This window comes from Mixophyes fleayi, chromosome 7 (genome assembly GCF_038048845.1).
Source record: "Mixophyes fleayi isolate aMixFle1 chromosome 7, aMixFle1.hap1, whole genome shotgun sequence".
Lineage (NCBI taxonomy): Eukaryota > Metazoa > Chordata > Amphibia > Anura > Limnodynastidae > Mixophyes > Mixophyes fleayi.
The window spans coordinates 146,770,265-146,794,862 of NC_134408.1; the positions used below are offsets into that span (position 1 = coordinate 146,770,265).

The window sequence follows — 24,598 nt, forward strand, 5'->3', positions numbered from 1 at the left end:
CCAGCTGTCCATCATATCCAGCACTATGTCTAACTCATACAATACTAATTAATTTAGTCTGCATTCAAAAATTCGACTATATTAGGTTGACAATTTAAATGTCGACAGCTTTGTTAAGGCGACAATTTGACTGTACAGTATTAGGTTGAGAATTTAAATTTATACAGTATTAGGTTGACAATTCAAATGTAGACAATATTATATGGTTGGCGTTAGGGATATTATTGTCGACCTAATAATACTGTCTATGACATTATTGTTGGCTTTACCACCCTGTCTATATTATGGTGTCGACCATATAAATGTCGGTCATGTAGCGGTCGAACACACTTATCACACCCAGCAGTTATGCTCAGTAATATATCATCAATCGTCACTCCACCTGTTCCCTGGCACCACAAATAGCTGCCATAACTTGATGCGTCTCATCTCTTCTCTAACTCAGTGCCTTCACCCCAACCATAATAACTGTGGTTAGTAATTAAGACATACACCAAAATTGCGAGACAAGCCACCTGACACATATATTAGTAATAAAAATTTGGTCAGTGGGTTCTCTTCTAAGATTTCGTTCAAAAGCTGGCACTTTTAGGAAGTCTCCATTTACACCCTGACTTTTCCCAAAATACAACCAAAACTTAGTTTATTCAGACTTGCTGTAAACCCAAATAATTCCCTGCCTTAAAAGTAGTGTTATAGAAAACCTAGCTATTTGGCATGTGGATTCTTTAAGAACACGAAGACAGAACATTCTTAAATGGAGTTTAATATGACAAAAAAGGATAACAAATTGACATACAGAAAATATAAATGCAAAACAGTTTTCATAAAGTAAAACTAATCAAAACACATAACAGTCATAGTACACTGGCGTTATTCTGCCATCTGGGGAAGAGTAGAACGTTTGGACAAGTCATCAGTAGAATGACTGGGTCGTAAGAACTGGCAATCTCTAAAAGACTTTCATTACTTTTAAATCGCCTTTCTTGCTTACCCTCTCTGTAAGGTCACTGAAAGAAGTGTGTGTGTGTGTGTGTGTGCGCGCTAATCTGTTTTATGGCTTACCTTTTTTGTCCTATTGTTCAAACAAATTTCTAGTAATGAATTCTATAGCTGGGGCAACTCTCTTCTGGAACATAACAGAGATATAATTATAAGCCAAATAAACAGTATATTTTCCACACACATGTGTAGGAAACCCAAATATGGTAGATGAATTTTTTGGGAAAAAATTATCTCTCTTCCTTAAAATGTGTCATCTATGGATGACACATTTTATATGGCTAATTTCACGGATTACAAATCTGTACAGACATCTTCTCAAATATGGATTATGGAAAGTAATATTTTGATGTATTTTCTCTGCAGTATATAACATAATGCTCTTGGTATTAAACTTTGTGACGTACAAAAGAATTCACAATCTTTCAGCATCTGTGCAATAAACCAGGTCTGAATTGTCTGAAATGGTCACTAGTGCATCTCTGTATAACAATCGACACTAGACACAATACAGACCTCCGAAGTGACATTGAGATATGTTAACCCCTGGTTTACTTACAGAAATGGATTTCATATGATAAAAAAAAATAATATCTATGGGAGTAATCATGAACACATTTGTATAATATCAGGGGAAAACGCAGGATTTGTAGCAGGGGGAGTCCACACCACGCCGCCAGTGGGCATGGCCAGCATGCATGGGGGTGTGGCTATAATTTTAGACAGTGCTTGGCTGCTCTCCAACTCTTCCTATCCCCATAATATACATGGGCAATGCTGCGTGCACTACTGTTAGGTGCACGCAGCTCTCCCTTTTTTAAGCAGAGCTGTGTGAAGCGGGAGCAGGGTCCAACCACCTCAATTATACAGTGCCCCAGGCATGGAGGGGGGTTTTCAGGCACTAGAACCCCCCCCCCCCCCACCCTCGGTTTGCCTATGAATATTTTCCTAATACTGGATTAGTCCATAATCATGACCCCGCTCTTACAAAAAGATGAAAAGGAAACGGTCAGTTGCAGGACAATCGCATCCGTGTACAGCAAGTGCTGCCTTGGGCCACATGGCCCTCCTATCTCTTGATCTCAGCATCTCAACACAGGTAAACGCTGGGACCAAGTGTTTCCCTTAGGTATGGCCAAAATGCATGCCTCCTAAGAGGCAAATATGGGGAAGCGGCCAAGTCTAACTAGGCTGCATCTCCAGTGGGCGTGCTACACTTAAGTGTGCATGCTCTTACTGTGCTGAACTAGCCTCTCGATCAGCCTCTCCAGGGGGCTACAAGTGCCAGTTACGTTCTGCTGTAAATTTGAACAGATTTTTGTCACACAACAAATACACTTACATCTACGTGTAAATCAATCATATATGTCTTGATTGTATTGTGTGTGATGTGTATTGCAAGATGCACACTTTGAAATACAACTTCCTTATTGCTGGCAGTAACATTTGTATCATGTATTTTGCTCTGTCATTCTTCTTCAGTAATAACTAGTAGTTTCAGTCAGGAAGATCTTGAATGAGATGCATCTATTTTCTGTAACTGTGCCAACACTTGACACACGTAAAATACTTGACAGCATAAAGATTCCATACAGTTTCTTGTGACCCTAAACACTAAATAAAGAGACCACCTCTTTAGCCATCGGCCAGCTTTTCTAGCATCGGTCATCCTCCCACATCCTCCCTAGCTTTATGGGCAGGTGATACTCCCACCTTCCCTTTAAAAAGCAGTTCTCATCATTTGCTCTGACTACAGACGCACCCTGTCAGCCTGCTGGGAAAATACATTTCCAAACCATGTAAGTTAAATCAGACTTTACATCATTATTTTGTCACACATATATCCTCCACCTGTTTATCTTTAAACAAAGTGCAGCTGGGACACTTTTTATTTGCTCTCGCTGTCTGTTCTTGCTGGTTGTCTAGCAGCTGGGACACTTCTTTCGGCTGCCATTGCGGTCAGCTGATTCTCTCCCCTTATCCCTCCAGAGGGGCTTGTTGTCACAGAAGCCCTGTAATTGGCTAGGTAGGGCTTAGCTTCCCTGCCGGTGATTTATCCTGCATTATTCGTAAAGTGTACCATGTTGCTGAAAACTAATATTCTGATTCATTGCCTGTTGCCTGACCCTGCTTGTTCCTGGATATTCCTTGCTTGCTGCTCACCCTGACCTTCTGTCTTGAACTTGGTATCCCTGTTTGCGGTCCTTGACCATTTAAATTCTCCAGGATATTATTGTATACTCTGCCTGGCGTGTAACTACTCTGAGCTTAAGTCCTGGGGGCATCCAAGTACCTGTGAGAGTCTCTTACTCTCTGGGAAAGGCGGCTGCTATAGGTGAAGACCTCTCTCTCTCATATCAAGGTCTAAAGATTTATCTGATGTTCACTGGTAGTCATTAAACTTGTTTCTGAAAGTGCAAAAGTACAATGCACATGCTGGAGAAGCAACTTTAATTCCTATAAAGGACTTGAAGTCACTGGATATTCACAGCTGCCTGAAACCCAACCTCATCCGTAGACTTTTCATTTTTTCACTTTGAGCTGCATTGTTGCAGGAAACAGCATTTCTAGACGTACTTTGACCAATGTGCTAAAAACTTTCATACACTCAAAAGTGCCAAGTAATACAGACAGTCCAGATGGCTCCTCAATCTCATAATTCATTTAAGACAAATGGGGCTAAGCCGGACAGTATTTTAGGTAAAAACTTAGCTTAAAGGGGAACTCACTCTAAAGTGGTACTCATTCGGGTGGTTAGAGATGTTTTTAAAACTGGTTCCAACATGGGAATTTTCCACAGTAACTGCAAATCCACAATTGTAGACACAGATTGATTTCATGAGGGTGTTTCCAAGACCTGTAAGCAGGCGTGCACCTTGAGAAGCGTTAGGAGATGTCTCCACCAACTAGAAGTGAGCTTTGGTTTGCACAGAGGCAGAAAAGAAATGCACTGTGCAAAAGTGTAATTGTCACATCAACATCCAAAATTAAATTTTACAGACAGGAAATGTTTTTGTGTCCCTTCCCACAAAGCAAGGAGTACCACTAAGGTTCTGTTGTTGCACTGCTTCACAAAACTAGGCTCACCAGAACTGAGCAAGGAGCTAACTCCGCCCATCTCTTCCCATTCGCCAGAGCAAACTTCTGCCGCTCTCTAAACATTTCGCCGTGCTCTGCAACCAATGCACTTTCATGAAATATAGGCGCACCCACACAGATTGGATTTTCTATGTAGAAGCAGTTTATAGGGCCAGCCATTTTGGGGACTGAACCAATACCATGAGAAATCAATGTGTTCTCTCACTAGGAAGCAGCTGAGGTACTCTGTGATATCAGTGGTCCCTAATGAATTGACAGGCAGCCTAAATATGGCTGCAACACAGTGTAGGGAAAGTGTAAACTTTAGCAGCCCAAAATGCGTTCCGTGGCCCCTGTACTGCATTTGAATGGGCACTGAGGTGCGGGCAGGTAATACACAGTGCTGCACCTTGTACATACACTGGGCGAGCGCCCAAAACGTACGTAGAATATACTGCCATATTAGTACAGATAAGCCTGTTAGTAAGGACCCACCTTATACTGACACTGGGTGCTCCAACACACACAGATTAAGTGACAAAATAAATTCCTCCGCAGGCGGCTCCGACTTATCCAGTTAACCCAGTTTGTATAAAGTTATGTTCCCAGGAAAGAATGACACATTGTGTTTGGCAAAGGACTGGATTGCACTTACTCTTTAAGACCAGCATTTGTTATACTTCCTTGTGTAACTTATTTCTAGATAAACATTATATTTCAACAAAGTTCATTTTATTAAAGAGACAGTTTACTGTGATCACAGCATATTGTTAGTCAGGGGATTCAGACTTTATTATCAGGCTTTGTGTAAGTGCACTTGTCATCTAATGGAGGACTGGCATCATTCTGCTTTTGTGGGCAAAAATACAACTAAAGCTGGGTACACACTTAGTCTGGGTACACACTTATACAATCTTACTTCAGATGCAATTTCTGTAACAAATTCACCAACGACTGAAAGTCCCGATGAGAATGCTGATTCATGTGTACACACTATACATGATTAACATTCAGATCTGTGATCTACAAAGAAATTGTATCTTAAGTAAGATTGCATAGATGTGTACCCAGCTTTATTCCCAGGAGAGAACTATTTGGTTGGGGATAGTTATAAGAGACATCACAGACATAGCTTACTGTCATCAGTGAATATGGACACCTAAAGGTAGGAACGCACTACAGAACACTTCTCCCGATGCGATACCTTGACCGATTTTACCAACGACTGGAAGTTCCGATCAGCAGCCGATTCCTATCTACACACTTTACACGTTTTACACGATTTACCTTCAGATCTGTGCTCTTCATCTGTCATAACCATCGGCTGAAAAGATTGTTACTCTGTAAAGTCTATACAGATCTGCCTACACTGCTGGCGGTGAGTGCGTACACACTTCCACATTTGCCCGACATCGTTACATCATTCATAGTTATTTTTAGACAGTTTATAAAATCAAATCAAATGATACGATATATATGGACATAATGGTCGATTATCGTGTGATTGGCAGGATAATCGGGTGTATCCGGTTTTACTCTACGTCACCTACAAGGTCATTAGTAAAAAGAAGGAAAATGACTTAATGGAGCAATTTTTCAATATAGAATGGAAAATAATTTCCATGCAAAGGCTTTATTTATTTATTTTGTAACTAATAAAAATGCTTTTTTTTTTCTTGGTCAATGATGTTATTTTATCCCTCTTCATTTTAACTTTTCCATTGGTTTTTGCACTATAGAAAAATTGGTTTTACACCACAGGGGAAGTTGAAAAGACAGCGCCACCTGTAGGCAGACAGCTGTCATGACCCGGTACAGGTTTGTCTCAGAGACTGACCATCTTGCGGCCGCGCACGCTAACTCAGTATTTACCTGATTTCACTGTGTGTGAAGCATTGCAATATAAGTCACATTCACCTTGATAATAAAACTGTACAAATATAGACATTTCTGCAATATTTTATTCAAAGAATAAAGATAAGATCTGTACCCTCCTTAAATCTATATATAATATATACAGCATAAAGCGCTATGGAATTTGCTGGCGCTATATAAATAAATGATGATGATGATGATGATTCTCAATCCTGGTGATAGGGTTCCTTCAGTGATGGGCTTGATTGCCAGAGAAAGGGTGTGTAAACCTTGTAATCAATGATGTAATGAGTAATGTACACTGAGAATAGAGTAAACATGTAGAATACCATGTGTGTGTGTGTGTGTGTGTGGGTGTGTGTGTGTGTGTGGGGGTGTGTGTGTGTGTGGGGGTGTGTGTGTGTGGGGGGGGGTGTGTGTGTGTGTTTATTGCTGGATGAGAATGCTATGTGTATTTAGTATAGGTAAACAGATATAAGTGTTTGTGTACAAAGTACGGGATTTATAGATTATTAAACCCCAAGAACTTTAAATGTATTATTGGGATTTGTAATATAATGTATCACAAAGTAGAATTTCACTTTACTCTAACATGTGTTGTCAAATGAACGTATGGATTAAATCTGTCTGTGAAAGAAAAAAAACCATATTACAGTGATGATAGAGTTAAGAACATTTAAGTTATGTTTAACCAAAAACAGATTGAAGACTTAGGGGTATATTTACTAAACTGCGGGTTTGAAAAATTGGAGATGTTGCCTATAGCAACCAATCAGATTCTAGCTGTCATTTTGTAGAATGTACTAAATAAATGATAACTAGAATCCGATTGGTTGCTATAGGCAACATCTCCACTTTTTCAAACCCGCAGCTTAGTAAATATACCCCTTAGAGGTCGATTTATAATAAGTCACAATATTTAAAAGTACCAAATAACATACAGGAATTAAAATCGCAGGGACCAGAAGGCTGAGTCCCTACATTGGGTCTGATGTTGAGTTGGTTGCAACAAAAACAATGATTTATAATACAGCAGATATAATGATCTCGTGTATGAATGAATAAAAATATGATTTTTAAAATACACACACAAAATCCTATATTATATGTACAAACAATGAGGACCTATCAGCTTCAGAGGTGAATTTGCAAACAACCAATCAGAAAGCGGCTAGCTATGGCTGGTGGCTGTCATCATCATCATCATCAGTTCACAATTACACGAACAAGCCCTTGCTGTACTTGGCATACGTTAGACCGCTGCTTCCCTTCCCCCGTCCCACCTCTCCATGCTCAAGTGTAGCTGCGTGGAAATCTCCGTATGCGTGCGGCTTGGTCTGTGGCATGCACAGTACGAATCTGCAGATTTTATGCTACGCAAACGGGCTTATGTTCAATTTAACATCAGGGCCATAAAGATGTGGCTAATGTTAGGGCAATATAAAGGTTAGAATTAAGACTAATTTTTACATCCAAAATCATTAACTTTCATCTAACCCAGGACTCCCTGAGGACTGGATTTGGAAAAACCTTTTCCTAAGACTTTTAAATATCATTTACCTTTTCGTAGTCCTTTAAAAGACGCTGTTATGAGTCAGAGGATTGCAAATTAATGTCTATAATTTGTTTCCACCTAGTGGTAATAACTTATAATTGCAGGATAAAAGCAGCACCAATAGTGTTCAAGTGAAAACTGACCCAAAACATTAAATATTAATTCCAATTTGCATGATAAGGGAAACATTTCCAAAGTACTGCACATTTATGGACCCAAAGATCCACTTATTGTGTCTGATGTTTCACACAGAAAGTGTAGGGTTTGGCAAGTGGAATGTTCTGCTTTAAAGAAGCATTTCTCTTGCGGGTGCTGGAGGAACTATACGCTATGATGACGACTGAGTGAGTGAGTGTTACATTGCTGATAACAGGGACTGAGTGTGCGTTATATTGCTGATAACAGGAAGTGAGTGAGTGTTACATGCTGATAACAGGAAGTGAGTGAGTGTTACATGCTGATATCAGAGAGTGAGTGAGTGTTACATTGCTGATATCAGTGAGTGTGTGTTACATTGATGATAAGAGAGAGTGAGTGTGTGTTACATGCAGATAACAGAGAGTGAGTGTGTGTTATACATTACTGATATCAGTGAGTGTGTGTTACATTGCTGATAAGAGAGAGTGAGTGTGTGTTACATTGCTGATAAGAGAGAGTGAGTGTGTGTTACATTGCTGATAAGAGAGAGTGAGTGTGTGTTACATTGCTGATAAAAGAGAGTGAGTGCAGGGCCGTCTCTTCCATTGGGCACGATGGGCACGTGCCCGGGGGCCCTGCAGGCAAGGGGGGCCCGTCCGAAATACTTACCATGCGGTCACATTAGCGGTGATCCAGCTCCCTCCCTGGTCCCCTCTTCCGTGCTGTGCTCGCAGTGAATGCTGGGTGTGATGTCAGCAGTCACTGCAACCACAGCACGGAAGAGGGCAGGAGAGACTCAGCGGCGCGGAAAAAAATTATTTTTTTAGAGGCCCGGTACACTGCATTGCCCGGGGCCCATAAAGTTGTTAAGGTGGCCCTGAGTGAGTGTGTGTTACATTGCTGATAAGAGAGAGTGTGTTACATTGCTGATAACAGATAGTGAGTGTGTGTTACATTGCTGATAACAGAGAGTGAGTGTGTGTTACATTGTTGATAACAGATAGTGAGTGTGTGTTACATTGCTGATAAGAGAGTGAGTGTGTGTTACATTGCTGATAAGAGAGAGTGAGTGTGTGTTACATTGCTGATAAGAGAGTGAGTGTGTGTTACATTGCTGATAAGAGAAAGTGAGTGTGTGTTACATTGCTGATAAGAGAGTGAGTGTGTGTTACAATGTCCTTTTTTCTCCTGATGAAGTCTGTGGAGACAGACGAAACGCGTTGAGAAGCTGTTACTATTATCCCTATTGCACTGGGAGCTGATCCCTGTGTCTGCAACTTGATTTGTAAGTTACTACATTTTTTATTACTAAAGTGTATTATTGATATCACATCTATGGTCCCTTGTGTGTCCTATTTCCTGAGGCTGTCAGCTATGTATCCAGTCCTGTGACCTGTTTGACCAACTGTGGATATCTACATAAACAAGCTGAAAAGTGCTGTTATCTGATAGGCATATAGCTGCACTAATGTGCCCTGGGTGTTTCATATATATTATATGGAGATATTGTGAGTTCAGCCACTGTGATTCTGTTTGAGAATCAAGCTGTAACTTATATTTTACACCTCTATATTGGGTGATATATTATAGTACTTGTTTCCTGGTTTCTTCTCCACTGGTGTTTCCGGTCCTATTGTGGGTTCTTGTGTGATCCCAATATTATACCAACATACTGCGCTATTGTGCGCCTCCTCCTCCATTTTTCTTTTATATATATATATAATTTTTTCTTTGCATTCTTTTGGGATTTTACATCCCACATAGGTCTTGTGTATGTACTGCAGTATCTGGTCTAGTACAGCAGAGTAAATCTACACCCGTAGTCATCACCACATGTATCTTGTGATCCGTTCCTTGTTTACTCCGAGAGAACGCGGGGCCGAGTTACGTGCCGTTTAAAACAAACGTACAAGAAGCAAAGTGTGCGTGCCTTAATGACTCAGGTCCAGGGAGTGTGTGTAATAGAGAGTGAGTGTGTGTTACATTACTGATAACAGAGAGTGAGTGTGTGTTGCTGCTAGTAGACTGCACATATGTTAGTTCCAGATAGAGAGATGTCTGATTACCCAACACACAGTAAAACTTAGGAAGGAGCATATGAAAGCAGAACTTACTCAGCAGGTCCCCCGGAGATTACACAAGTGATACAACACGAACACATCAAATGCAATGCTGGACACCTGATGGCTACAAAATTGCATATACAATTGGAGTCCTGTATTTTATACAAGGCAAGTAAGAATTATTCTGTGCTGGACAAAGGGGCTTTATTTAGTGGTTTTAATTTAGGTGCTGTATAGTATGAGGCACAAGTTAGTTGTACAATGTACTTGACATATGAGGGCCCTATAGATCTCTACATCAGTCATAAAACACCCATTTTTTTTACTAACTTATAAAGTTTACTGAAACCACCAACATGTTTAATATAGGTAATATAGGTATGTACATAAGCAATAAGATTATCAGCAGTCTAACAGCAAAGTGCCTCATACAATGGAAATAGAGTTCATAAGACTACTGAGGCCTCAATCACTGGCGTAGTGCAATTTATATACAGTCTAGTAGTGTCAGTAAGATGTTACATTCTTACTGATAACTATATTTTTCACTAACACTAACATTTTATTTACATTTAACTGTCAGGAAATTTACTGACGATTGATAGTCATATAAGGGATATTTGGGAGGTATGGTGTGGATTACATTACGAGTATTATTCACCAAGCTTTATAGGTTTGTCTTTTTCTTAAATTAGGGGATGCATAATATGCATTAACTTGATAAAATTCTAGTCTGCAAAAATGGGAATTAAAGACCGGAGTAATATTAGTTTACCCTTTACGGAATTGTTGTTGCCCTAGTCATATTAAAGGTTTGAGGAAACAATGCTAAATGATAAGAGAATATGTAACATGCTGCTCTCAGCGATATTACTTACCTCAATGGTCCTGATCAGGTCTTCTGCTTAATCACGCGCTCCAGCCTCTTCTTGAGGCTGAAGATTTAATGAATGTTTAGTGCACCCTCCTGTGCCTCAGTGACAGGTATTTTTGCTACTCTACGCGCAGACCTTTATGAACAAGCCAAGTCAACAACGTGCAAGACAGTTATCTTGCACGTTGTTGACTTTGCTTGTTCCTGCTCATCCTTGTCATCTGATTGCTTACAATCTAAATTCCCAAACACACACTAGGGTTAATTTTGTCAGCAGCCAATTAACCTACCAGTATGTTTTTGGAGTGTGGGAGGAAACCATAGCAAACCCACGCAAACACGGGGAGAACATACAAACTCCACACAGATAAGTTCCTGGTTGGAAAACAAACTCATGACTCCAGTGTCGTGAGGCTAACCACTGAGCCACCTTGCTGTTTATTCTTACCCCTGGCCTGTCCATCCAGCTGGTTTGTGCATCGTCATATTCAGCTGCTTATTGGGTTGACCTAGGAGACCACAACCTCTGAGTTTCTCACAGCAAAGCCCATTACCTCCTCACGGGGGTGCTTAGTGACCTGGGATATCATTGGTGTCTGAGCCGCAGGTGAGTCAATGTCAACTGCTAGCAGCAACGTTAGTCCATTAATAATGCTCATGACAGAATAACTAAATTGTCCTAGAGTTCACAACTATCTTCACACTTATCTTTGTGATGAATGTATTGTAGATGTGTGTCCCCTTTGCAAACAAATACAATATTTAGAAGTAGTTGGGACTACACAGGGAACTTGGTGGAGCGGTGAGACCCACGTTAGCCTAACAATGCTAGAAACATTCACAGATAGGCAGAGTATCTCAGAAACGTTACCAGATATTTGCACAGAGTGTTAGTCTGTCAGTGACAAACATTAGTGATGCTCTGTGTCAATCTGACACTACCGACACAACTAACCACTTGTACCTGACTTGTAGAAGTCACTTAACTCCCGGGGATTTGAGAGCAGAATGGGATGGACAATTGGATTTCCTCACAGTGGTAGATTTCATTGGATAGATGTTATGTTAAGTGATCCTACCCGAGGCACGTTGGTTTCTTAATTTGGGAAGTCTTAATTTCAGGCTTTCACACCCCCTCCTGAATGACATTGTGAAAGGAGAGTTCCACTTTGTAAATTTGTCTTTCCCGTGGCACAAGCATCAGCTGCAGCTGGAAGCAGAAGGTAGGTGGAAACAAAATTACATGTATGCTCTATGTACAGATATTATATGTGGGCAGAGATCATCCAAAGTGCAGGGACATGGGATAGGTGGAAACAGAGCCACGTTGTATTGGGGGGTACAGGGACACCTCTATGACTCTCTGTTTTATATCCTTCATTAGAGAGACGGGGTGACTGTGTTTTCAGTTCTGGGTCTGCAGTTAGTCACCAGGAGACCTTACATTATGTTACAGATTATTACAGTAAATTATATCCTAACATCATTCAGGAGGAGGCTACTCAGGACAGTTATCCTGGCAATCAAATTGACCGTTTCCCTACTTGACGTTAATGAATCAATTATTTTTACTTAATTTATACTCCTTTCCTACTATTGATGATATTATAGGTATAAAATATTATCTCATTAACATACGAGTAACAATATTTCCCTGTTTACAGAAAATACTATCTATAATCTCTATAGAAAATATATATGTGACAAGGTAATAGTAATATATTTTAAAGCTTGCCAAACACAGGCTAATCTGTACATGGCATCTGGTCAGGGGCTGGCTGGGCTGGGGACAGGCGGGTGCTCCCTGGGCCGGTCCAATAGAGGACTACCTTGGATTGGGCCACTAGGCTACTTGCATTTTGGTTTCCTTTAAAACGTTCCACGTAGGCTGCTAAGTCTAAACCACACAGTCCCCCCGTGGCATCTGGTATTTGGGCCGAACTGCTGGATGAGGCAGGAAGGCACCAAGAACACGGCAACTATCCCTGGTGAGATGCATCATTGTCTGAATTTAATATCCGCTCTGACTGACATCTCAAGGCTCCCCATGAGATAATGATTAGTATTGACTGACTTTTTTTGGCCTGTACACTAGCCAACTGGGTCTAAAAGGGCCTTATTGGCTTTGTTAACATGTATGGGCACCTTAAGTATATATAACATTAATATGACTCATGAGAAGCTGAAATGATTCAGCACATTTTAAGATAATTAATGCTCTCTGTCTGTGCATCAATGCAGACGGGAGGACAGAAGCGAGCACAGTATTTCTCTGCAGTATTTATAGAATTACTGCACAATGGTTATGAAGTGCAAATCATCCAGGCAACCTTATGATACATATTTCACAGGAACATATTTCTACATATGATGAAAAATAGATGACAATACGTGTTACTCCACATGTAGTCATCAGACAGGCTTCATGGTCTATAAATTACGTGTATTGGGCTCATTTAATGAACAGTAGTAATTTATGATACTTAAGCTAGACACACACCTATGTAATCTTACTGCAGATGCAATTTCTGTAACGATTTCACCAACGACTGAAAGTCCCGATGAGCAGCTGATTCCTGTGCACACAGCTACAGGATTTACCTTCAGATCTGTGCTCTTCATCTGTCATAACCATCCGCTGAAAATATCCTGACTCTGTACACTCTACAGATATCTGCCTACGCTGCTGGTGGTGAGTGCGTGCACACTGCCACATTTGCCTGGCATCGTTCTATCACTGATCGTGATTTTTAGGAAGTTTATAAAATCAAATCAACAGATGCGATGTATTTTGGGAAGATAAAATAACGATCGTGTACACACTAATGTGATATCTGACCAAACGGTGGAGAATCATGTGACCTGCACCATAATTGCATAGGTGTGTTCCCAGCTTTATTGTTACTGCAATTATGCTTATCCAAAACAATGCGTATGCTACATTTATGGAAGGCACAATTATGGCCATCTAATAATTATACATTTTATTAGGTAATATAGAAGAGATTTGCGTTAAGTCCACTGCTCAGATTAGTTTTGATGGTTTTTCCTCACTTAAATCCTTAAGTGTCTTTGGCTGCAATGTCTATAGTGCACTGTGCCATATAAGTGCGTAATATACACACCAGGATTTCTCCAGTGTTGTGTGGTGGGCTATATTCTCCCCCCACTCTCACCTTCCCCCCCACACAGGCAACCAATACCATGGCTTAAACCTACACTTTGTCCCATCTGCATATAAATGTATTCTACTCATAATTAAAAAATAATGATCACTGATTTTGTCATGCTTAAATATAAGATTATGAATGTAATGGATTCCTGCTGCCACCAAAATTCAGCTGCCTAAGCCACAGGTCCTCACCACCTTATGGCTCATGGCTTTGTCATCTCACTAGTTCCTTGAATTGATAAGATCAACATTGGTTTAGCCCAAAAGATGGCTGCACCCACACTATAATATAGGGGTAAACTTGCTTGTCTGTAGTTATGGCATAAAAACCCAGGATGATTTTCAGGGGGTCATGCTGCGTGTAAATCCTGGCACCAGATATTACCATATAGAATATAGTACTGGCAACACAAGTTTAATAATTATATTTAGCATATATTGCAATCCAATTATTCAAGAATAATTATATCCACATTGATAAATAAGTGCAGCTTCTACATTAGGGTTACTGTTAACCCACTAATTAATCCTAGGGAACGAAATATTTATAGGAAAGCAATATCTAATGGTGATAAATTCTATTCCCGGTGATGAGCCACCAGACATCACCGTGATGTCTGGCTGTGCTCACTTCCGGGTAGTACAGTTGCCTATTTTCCGGTGCACCTCTATAGGGTGCAAAGAAGAAGCTGTGATATTACATCACCACGATGTGCCTTCGGGACCATTGTGGAGAATTTAATACCCCCCACAGAATTAGAAATAATGCACTTTTGTATCACAATAAATAAAAGTAAATGTAAAACAATTATTTCTTATGCATTAATCAGAATTGTAAAAATACATAACAAACAAATTAGACATTTGTTTATCAATTAATAAACATCAATCTACTGAAGCAAAAATGGTTTCAGCCTAATCAATACTGAATAGATTCTTTGTGTAAAGGGCAATTTATAAATATTAGAACATCAGACTGCAGATCATATCACGGACATTATTTTGTGTTGAAAAATGGGGAATCTGTCAGTCAAAAACAAACTTGTGAAAGAGAAGACGGAGTCGCTCAATGGTAGAGTATTTCACAAGTACCTATCTGAGTTATTAGAAGCAGAGGACATCTAAAATGATGTACTTAAGAGCAGTTGTACAACTAATCAAGGTGTGTTTGTCGAAGCTGCGCTCAGAGTGAGTATCTTTCATACCGCCACTTCTCCTACTGCCTTCATTATAAAACTATTAAATTCCCTTCACTTATATTCCCATTTTACATACCGCCACTTCTAAATTTCCCCTTCGACCACTGGCTGTGAGTATAAGAACAGCTAAGATCCTATTTTGACAAACATTAATGCTGCATTCAGCACCGATGAATGCAGCACCGGCAGCTCTAAACCCGCCCATAAGTACGTAACGCAAGGCTGCCAGTAGCAATACCTCCATCTACAAATTGATATTCTGTTTCTGAAATGACAACCACATCAACAGAGGTAACAGAGGCACGTAATATCAAAAATATATTATAATAAAAGGATTGGAAATTATTCTGACACAAAATAAATAACTCTCATCTTCTGCGAAACTGCGTGCTTCTAAAAAAGCAAAATTATGAACTTTTATTTCTTCTCTAAAATGAACCATTTGACATATTTTTTTATATACATGATTTATGGACATTTTATGTTATACGCGTTTACTCACGTGACTGTCTGCTGTCATGGTCCTCATTACGTCATAGTAAATTACATACTTTTGTAGAAAACAAGTAAACTCCGCAACATGAATGCCAAGTTATTTTGAAAAATAACAACAATAATGCTGAATTATTTATTACTTCCCACATTTGCACCTAATTGTCTGTGAAGCGCATTTCAAGGTTATTGTGAGATCAAGGACTGCTTGTGTCGTGTGCCCTCTCAGCGCCCACAGACTCATTTAAGTCATTTTATGGTGCAAACCACACCTAATTAAGAATACCCGATAAGCCCAACTCGCTCCAGAGGATGTAACACTTCTGCACCCCCTCACGCACTGTCACACGTCTATACACTTTCCTGTAGAAATAGGGACATTTGTGCTGCACTTTTTATTTACATTTTTTCTAGGAGTCTGTTTTATGCAAAATGGCTCGGGGAAAAAAAAATTGTTTGTAAAAAAAATATTTTTTCCCCCAAGTATAATGTGTTTTAAATGAAAGGAAGATTACATGTGAAATGTACCTTGATGTAGCACTTATATACATCATAAGTCCTATATATAAAGAGGACGTGTTAGGGTCATAATTTGAATAAATGCAACTAATTCCAAGTACTTAATCCCATATTTAGCAGAAAACAGTCTCTGACCTACTCAGCAATGACTGCACCTGGCAGAGGCATCATCACAGTCTGGTGTATGATTTATAACTGTGAGTCCTTGATCTGCGCAGAGTGAGAGAAACTGGAAACTGACAGTAACTACATACTTGCCAACTTTTTGTAGTTGGCGTCCGGGAGCTGCCCGGGGGGAGGTGGGCGTGCGGGGAGGGGGGGCGTGGCTCCAAAAATCGTGTCATTTTGGATCCGATCCCCGTGACGTAATGACGCAAACGCATCATTTTAGAGCGGGTGCGGGACCAAATGCCGCGATTCCCAGAGAATCGTAGCATTTTGGACCTAATTCCGCCCACCTCACTAGGAAGTGGGCAGATGCGAGAGACTGCCATACACTCCCGGGAGTCCGGGAGACACACTCGAAGTCCGGTAGTCTCCTGGAAATTCCTGGGAGAGTTGGCAAGTATGAGTAACCATCGCTCCAGCTGTCAGAGCAGGACAGTCAGACAGTGCCACAATGTGACAAGTCTGCAGGTCTGAAAACTAGATTTATACAATAATGCAGTAATGCATTATTATCTAAATGGAAGTGTACAGATCATCTCTAATCATGTGTAATCATGTGCTCCATGATAAAGAGAAAGAACTTGCAGACTCTCCAACATGACCTCTCTCCATCGGGTAGAAAATGCTCTGTTGCTGATCTTTCCACTTAATTTGGTCTTGCAGCTACCTGTGCTGAATCAATGGTTGTTTAAAGATCAAAATAGCCTTCTCGCCCATTGTTGGAGAGTCTGGGGGCCTGAGTCACCAAGGTATGTATTCTGAGCGTAACCCACATCCAGCATTATAGACACGTATTTAGGCTTTGCGTGCGACAGAATTCAGCAAGGCACGGATCTCTAGAAACGTGTGCTTTGGAAATCAGGGGCAAGTCTGCTGTGCTCTGCTGCACCGCACGCAGCAGGATGCGTCCAATACTTATGTGGATCATAGTGGTTCTGAACAAGCACAGAGGGATTTTGAGTCGATACGCTCATAATCGGCAGACACATGCCTTGATAAATCAGGCCCTGAGTTTCCACTTACACTGAGCAGCGGTGGGTGCACTGACTCTACTGAGATATATTGTATACACACAATAAAGTGTAGCTGCAGGTTTTGTTTTATCTTTGAAGTTGAGAGAAAATAAACTGCACTTAAATCAGGTAGAGTATATTGACACCGTGGGATAGTTTAATCCATAGTCTTCCTTAAACGTTTAAACAAGTATTTTACTTGTGAAGTTGATGTCACAATTAGATTACAGATGAGCACACCAGACCACAAAAGGTACTGTACACAAATGTGACAGAGGAAATGAACCTCTTGCGTTTCACAACGGTGAGTTGCCTGATACATTTCAGGAAATCATGGTGTTTGTGCAACGGCTCCGTCTGTGGAGCAATGTAGTTTATCCTGCGTCCTTCCCACCGTGGGTTTATCCCCTTAAAAACAAAATAAAAAGGGAACTGTTTAGCCTCTGAAAGATAAACTAATAGAATGTCCTAATATTATTTACTATACCAGCCCCCGACGGAAAGTCTTATGTATGAAGCTCCCAGTCTGGAAATCTCAGTGATAGGGGCCTATTTAATAATTATTGCGTTTGTGCCGTTAATTATCATCTGTCATCGCAACCATGAAAGATTACTTTTTGGCTTAATTTAATATTCATGTCGGGAGAGCACATCTGATAGGAGGCTGTCCCGGCAATGACGTTTTTCTAATAAAGACTCTGGGTTCTGACTCGATTTGCGGTTAACAGCGCAGGGGAAAGTAGCAACGCTGTCGGAGATCTCTCTCCCTGAATGAGGACTGAATGGCTAACACCATCTTCAAATGACGTTAGCCATCGGGTCAAGCTTTTCAGAGCTTTATAAAATTGCCCACACTGTAATGCCCATTGAGTATTATGGGGACTGTGGTTTAATGCGGTACTTTGATATCTCCCGCGTTAGGGTTTTCTTAAATTAACAATTTACACAAAAATGCGTAAACCATGCGGGAAATGCAGTTTCTGCAAGGTTTAGGGCTTCATACATAAGCCCCTTAGTGAGTAGAGTATGGAGAGAACTGTATGCTATATAGGCCCCTTAGTGAGTGGAGTATGGAGAGAACTGTATGCTATATAGGCCTCTTAGTGAGTGGAGTATGGAGAGAGCTACACACTGTATAGGCCCCTTAGTGAGTGGAGTATGGAGAGAGCTACACACTGTATAGAGCCCATAGTGAGTGGAGTATGGAGAGAACTGTATGCTATATAGGCCCCTTAGTGAGTGGAGTATGGAGAGAACTGTATGCTATATAGGCCCCTTAGTGAGTGGAGTATGGAGAGAACTGTATGCTATATAGGCCCCTTAGTGAGTGGAGTATGGCGAGAACTGTACACTGTATAGGCCCCTTAGTGAGTGGAGTATGGAGAGAGCTACACACTGTATAGGCCCCTTAGTGAGTGGAGTATGGTGAGCACTGTACACTGTATAGGCCCCTTAGTGAGTGGAGCATGGAGAGAGCTACACATTGTATAGGCCCCATAGTGAGTGGAGTATGGAGAGAGCTACACACTGTATAGGCCCCATAGTGAGTGGAGTATGGAGAGAACTACACACTGTATAGGCCCCTTAGTGAGTGGAGTATGGAGAGAGCTACACACTGTATAGGCCCCATAGTGAGTGGAGTATGGAGAGAGCTACACACTGTATAGGCCCCTTAGTGAGTGGAGTATGGAGAGAGCTACACACTGTATAGGCCCCATAGTGAGTGCAGTATGGAGAGAGCTACACACTGTATAGGCCCCATAGTGAGTTGAGTATGGAGAGAGCTACACACTGTATAGGCCCCATAGTGAGCGGAGTATGGAGAGAGCTACACACTGTATAGGCCCCATAGTGAGTGGAGTATGGAGAGAACTGTATGCTATATAGGCCCCTTAGTGAGTGGAGTATGGAGAGAACTGTATGCTATATAGGCCCCTTAGTGAGTGGAGTATGGAGAGAACTGTATGCTATATAGGCCCCTTAGTGAGTGGAGTATGGCGAGAACTGTACACTGTATAGGCCCCTTAGTGAGTGGAGTATGGAGAGAGCTACACACTGTATAGGCCCCTTAGTGAGTGGAGTATGGTGAGCACTGTACACTGTATAGGCCCCTTAGTGAGTGGAGCATGGAGAGAGCTACACATTGTATAGGCCCCATAGTGAGTGGAGTATGGAGAGAGCTACACACTGTATAGGCCCCATAGTGAGTGGAGTATGGAGAGAACTACACACTGTATAGGCCCCTTAGTGAGTGGAGTATGGAGAGAGCTACACACTGTATAGGCCCCATAGTGAGTGGAGTATGGAGAGAGCTACACACTGTATAGGCCCCTTAGTGAGTGGAGTATGGAGAGAGCTACACACTGTATAGGCCCCATAGTGAGTGCAGTATGGAGAGAGCTACACACTGTATAGGCCCCATAGTGAGTTGAGTATGGAGAGAGCTACACACTGTATAGGCCCCATAGTGAGCGGAGTATGGAGAGAGCTACACACTGTATAGGCCCCATAGTGAGTGGAGTATGGAGAGAACTGTATGCTATATAGGCCCCTTAGTGAGTGGAGTATGGAGAGAACTGTATGCTATATAGGCCCCTTTGTGAGTGGAGTATGGAGAGAACTATATGCTATATAAGCCCCTTAGTGAGTGGAGTATGGCGAGAACTGTACACTGTATAGGCCCCTTAGTGAGTGGAGTATGGAGAGAGCTACACACTGTATAGGCCCCTTAGTGAGTGGAGTATGGTGAGCTCTGTACACTGTATAGGCCCCTTAGTGAGTGGAGCATGGAGAGAGCTATACATTGTATAGGCCCCATAGTGAGTGGAGTATGGAGAGAGCTACACACTGTATAGGCCCCATAGTGAGTGGAGTATGGAGAGAACTACACACTGTATAGGCCCCATAGTGAGTGGAGTATGGAGAGAGCTACACACTGTATAGGCCCCTTAGTGAGTGGAGTATGGAGAGAGCTACACACTGTATAGGCCCCAAAGTGAGTGGAGTATGGAGAGAGCTACACACTGTATAGGCCCCATAGTGAGTTGAGTATGGAGAGAGCTACACACTGTATAGGCCCCATAGTGAGCGGAGTATGGAGAGAGCTACACACTGTATAGGCCCCATAGTGAGTGGAGTATGGAGAGAGCTACACACTGTATAGGCCCCTTAGTGAGTGGAGTATGGAGAGAGCTACACACTGTATAGGCCCCATAGTGAGTGCAGTATGGAGAGAGCTACACACTGTATAGGCCCCATAGTGAGTTGAGTATGGAGAGAGCTACACACTGTATAGGCCCCATAGTGAGCGGAGTATGGAGAGAGCTACACACTGTATAGGCCCCTTTCTCGGGTGACACATATGATTTTATTTTATCACCACTTATCGTGCCAATAAAATGCACCAGTAAGACCAGTAAGGGTTAACTCTTTCCCGCGTCAGTGTTTGCAGACGTGGAGACATGTCAGCTGGTGTATGCACAGTGGTACCGTAAGCCCAGATTTCTGGTCTGGGCTTTCAGTTTCATTAGTTAAAAAAAATAAAAATTAAAAATAGCTAAAAAATTATTTAAAAGAAAGAAAAAATATTAACTAATTTTATTCAAATAGAGCATTGTTCAAAAAATAACTTTACTCAGTTATCTCCATCCCCAGATAGTGTTCACAGAATAGGTATTGCGGCACTACAAGTAACTCCGCAATACCTGTTAAGTAGGTTCCCCATGCAAAGGTTTATCACTAGCGATAACCCCTTGTTGTGTATGGCAGAAATAAAATAAAAACCATTTGTAAATTTGCCCCTTCACCTTATACTCAACTGCAAGTGTTTTTACTTAGGGGGGGGGGGGGGGTCATTCACTCTACTGGCCTCAATGGGCTTGAGTCATTAAGAAGAGCAAAGTATATTAAAGGCGTAACTTTGCACCTGGGCAAAACCATGTTGCATTCAGGGCCTGACTGGGTTGGGGGGTAGGGGGTCATTTGTCCCATAGGCTGGCCCCATGGTGGGATAACTTGGGCTGGGTCACCTGCATGTTTTTACCTTTAAAATAAAAAAATAACAACTACCTTTAAAAAAAAAGCTATCAAGTATTTGTGTGTTACATGAAAAAACAGCCAGTATTTAACTTATATGCAAAATAATAAACTAATTTGCACCCCTTGTATTGTAACATGGTTTGTCCAGGAGCTCCAACATTCCTATAATACAGAGCTCATTGATGCAGATATATGTACATATATTTGGTGTCACTGTGCTCTCTATGCAGCACTAACTGATTACATTTTGGGGTAAATGTTAGTCTCACAAATTGTGTAAAAGTCACTAGGGGAAGAATAACAGAAATGTTTAGAAATCTATTTTGCACAATTTTTTCTATTTAATGACATTAAAATACAAATATATTTATTCTACTAGTCCCCTAAAAAGAAGCTCTATTTATTATGTGTTTGAGGTGGGGGTGATCCTGCAGACAGAACTTAAGATATTGGTCTGAGCAGTCACTCTCCCTCACCCACTGTCCGGCCCTGATAGACAGACACAGCCACAGAAATATGCACATTTAGTTATTCCTTCATTCTTATTTCATTTTCTTTCATTATTTTTTACATGTATTTTTATAAACACAGAATTCCAATTATTCTGGTTGCTGTTTTACCGGTCACATTTCCTGCTGTGTGCAGCGGCGCCAGAATATCGCCATTTCTTATAAGCAGCTCACTGTTTTGGGCGACATACGACATGTCTGCGTGCTGCCCAGATGAGTGAGGCATTCTAAAAAAATGTCGGAGTCCTGGCGCAGCTGCACTCCGCAGGTCACATGACCGTCAGCAACAGCAACGTACAGTTTTTGCATAATCGGTCAGTTATAAAATATTATTTACAGAAACATCAATGGACAATATCTTATATTATATATATATATATATATATATATACACATTATTAAGAAGTCTTTTTTATTTACTTTCTAACTTTACTTTTTATTTCTTTAAATTTGTTATTGCTCTTAATTAACTGTGACCTTTGAAAGCACAGCGCATGTTATCCCAGCCTATGTCAAGGGCTTGTAAACATTATCTGTCTAATTGGGTACAAAGGAGGTCATTATTTACATGAGTCGGATGTCTCCCGACCCACTTTAACCACTAGAGAGCGAGTGCTATGTGATGTAGGATTTACAGCAATGACGTCCTAGGTGTGGCACTGAAAGGGTTAATCATCAATAAGGGCCTTATAATTCAAGTGAATGGACTGAAACATTGACGCAGGGTTATATGAGGGCTATATTTACCATTCTAGGGCAGTGCTGTTAACAAGACACCATAAAAATGTTATGGGGGGCTATGTTTTTATTTGATTCTTGGTCTTTACCAACTAGCTATTTGTCTAAAAAATAATGGACTAAAGTAGCATGAACAATTGGGAGCCACGTACTAATTTAGAGCACATTCACTTACAATGCCTAGGACAGCCCCAGTCCTAAAGACAGCGGTATTCAGAGATGTTCTCTTAAACTTATGTGTATATAATTGTGGTCCTCTATTAATATTAGTTTATTCTTTCCAACAGCCTCAGACGACAAACATGTCATTATTTTTTGACCCCAATGATTTTGAGGACTTTACAGATACTAACACCTACATTCCGCCTTCTGACTCAGCCCCGTGTAGCAATCCATGGACCCTCAACAAATACGTTGTAGTCGTGGTTTACACCTTAGTTTTCCTGCTCAATGTAGTTGGCAACAGCCTGGTGATTCTGGTCATTCACTACAACAAGCTGAAGAGGTCGTCCACAGATGTTTACCTCCTGAACCTGGCCATCGCTGACCTCATGTTTGCCGTTACTCTGCCTTTCTGGGCAGCTTACAAAGCCCATGAATGGGTGTTCGGGATTTTCATGTGCAAAGTCGTTTCTATATTGCAAGAAGTCAACTTCTACAGTGGAATTCTTCTGTTGGCCTGTATAAGTGTGGACCGATATCTGGCTATTGTCCATGCCACAGAATCTGTTACTCAGAAAAGGCATTGGGTAAAGTATATTTCCTTGGCAATTTGGATATTTTCATTTCTCATATCTCTTCCCACCATCTGGTTCAAAGATGTGTTTCTGACCCCTAAGAATGGAAGAGTTTGCTACGAGAACATTGGACATGAAAACACGGAGGAGTGGATGGTCATCTTAAGAATTGGACGGCACTTGGTTGGGTTCTTCATACCTTTGCTCATCATGCTCTTCTGCTATGGCTTTACCATTAAAACTCTTTTCCAGGCCAAAAATAACAATAAACACCGAGCCATGAAGGTCATCTTTGCTGTTGTCCTTGCTTTCCTCATCTGCTGGCTTCCCTACAACATCACCGTCATTGTGGACTCTCTAATGCGAACGAGCTACATCAACGAGACTTGCGCGATAAGAAATCAGCTGGGAGTTGCTCTTCCTGTTACTGAGATCATTGGCTACACCCACAGCTGTATCAACCCGATTCTCTACGCATTCATAGGCCAAAAATTTCGACAAACCTTCCTGAGGATCCTCGCCAGCAAGGGCATTGTCAGCAAGGAGGTTTTTTCCCATTATGGCCGGAGTTCGTCCGTCATGTCCACATCTGGAAATACATCTACCACACTCTAGCGCTATCGATGGGTTGTTTGGTTTTATTGTGGACCGATGTTTACAAATTTAAAGGGTCACAGCAAAAGTAGACATTTACTGATTCTGCTTAGTATTTTTTTAATTTCCATCTAATATCTCACTGTGCTCTATCTACATCAATGTCTCATATTATTTTCAACCGATGTTCTAAACTGGGTAAAGTAGCTATGAGCATGGTCCATCTACAGCTCAATTTCTGTGTGATAATAATATGATTTGCAATTTTTTGTTATTAATTTTTCTGCTGAATTCTGGAAGAAAAAATCATATATTTAAGACAGGAGAAAATGAATATAAATGGCTGCAGATCAAATTATGAATTGGGGAATATAAATGGAACAACTAAGTGGACATCATTCATTTATAACTTCGTCTTTGTTGACTTTATTAAGATGTTCTCAGATTAATATTTAGACGGCGGCTCAACTGAGTTGTAGATGAGGCCAGTAAGCTGATGGGTGTTGAGAAAATAATTTTCCATTTAAATAGGAACCAAACATTTTGTAAATTAAAAAAATGACAGGTTATGATTTGCACACATTGCACCATCTTATCCAAGAAGCAGAAAAGTAGTTTGTTTATGGCCAGATCAAGAAGCTCTACCGAAAATACAAACACATCTCTTTAGTAATGATATGATCATTTGCTAATCTTTGCTGTTGCAAATCTGCGGCCTTATGGTGTTAATAAAGCTGTTTTTTTTAGACATCTATAGTTCATTAGCAGAATTCAGTCTTCTTGAGTGAGTATTAACAGGGCTGAGTTTACTACAATATACACTTTATAATACAC

At 40.9% G+C, this 24,598-nt stretch overlaps 1 protein-coding gene across 2 annotated transcripts; it reads left to right on the plus strand.

Moving 5' to 3' along the window:
• The first annotated feature begins 11,712 nt into the window (after nucleotides 1–11,712).
• On the plus strand, nucleotides 11,713–24,119 carry LOC142098328 (C-X-C chemokine receptor type 2-like). 2 transcript variants are annotated; one of them, XM_075181081.1, is made up of 2 exons: nucleotides 11,713–11,808; nucleotides 22,721–24,119. In XM_075181081.1, exon 2 carries the CDS (start codon nucleotides 22,736–22,738, stop codon nucleotides 23,783–23,785), a length of 1,050 nt encoding a protein of 349 aa, XP_075037182.1. In that variant the 5' UTR covers nucleotides 11,713–11,808; nucleotides 22,721–22,735; the 3' UTR covers nucleotides 23,786–24,119. The 2 variants fall into 2 exon arrangements, with proteins under 2 accessions (XP_075037182.1, XP_075037183.1); XM_075181082.1 differs by lacking the exon at nucleotides 11,713–11,808 and adding an exon at nucleotides 16,643–16,884.
• The last annotated feature ends 479 nt before the right edge of the window (nucleotides 24,120–24,598 follow it).

Coding starts and splice junctions, on each gene's coding strand:
- LOC142098328 (XM_075181081.1), top strand. CDS start 22,736: ATGTCATTATTTTTTGACCCCAATGATTTTGAGGACTTTACAGATACT.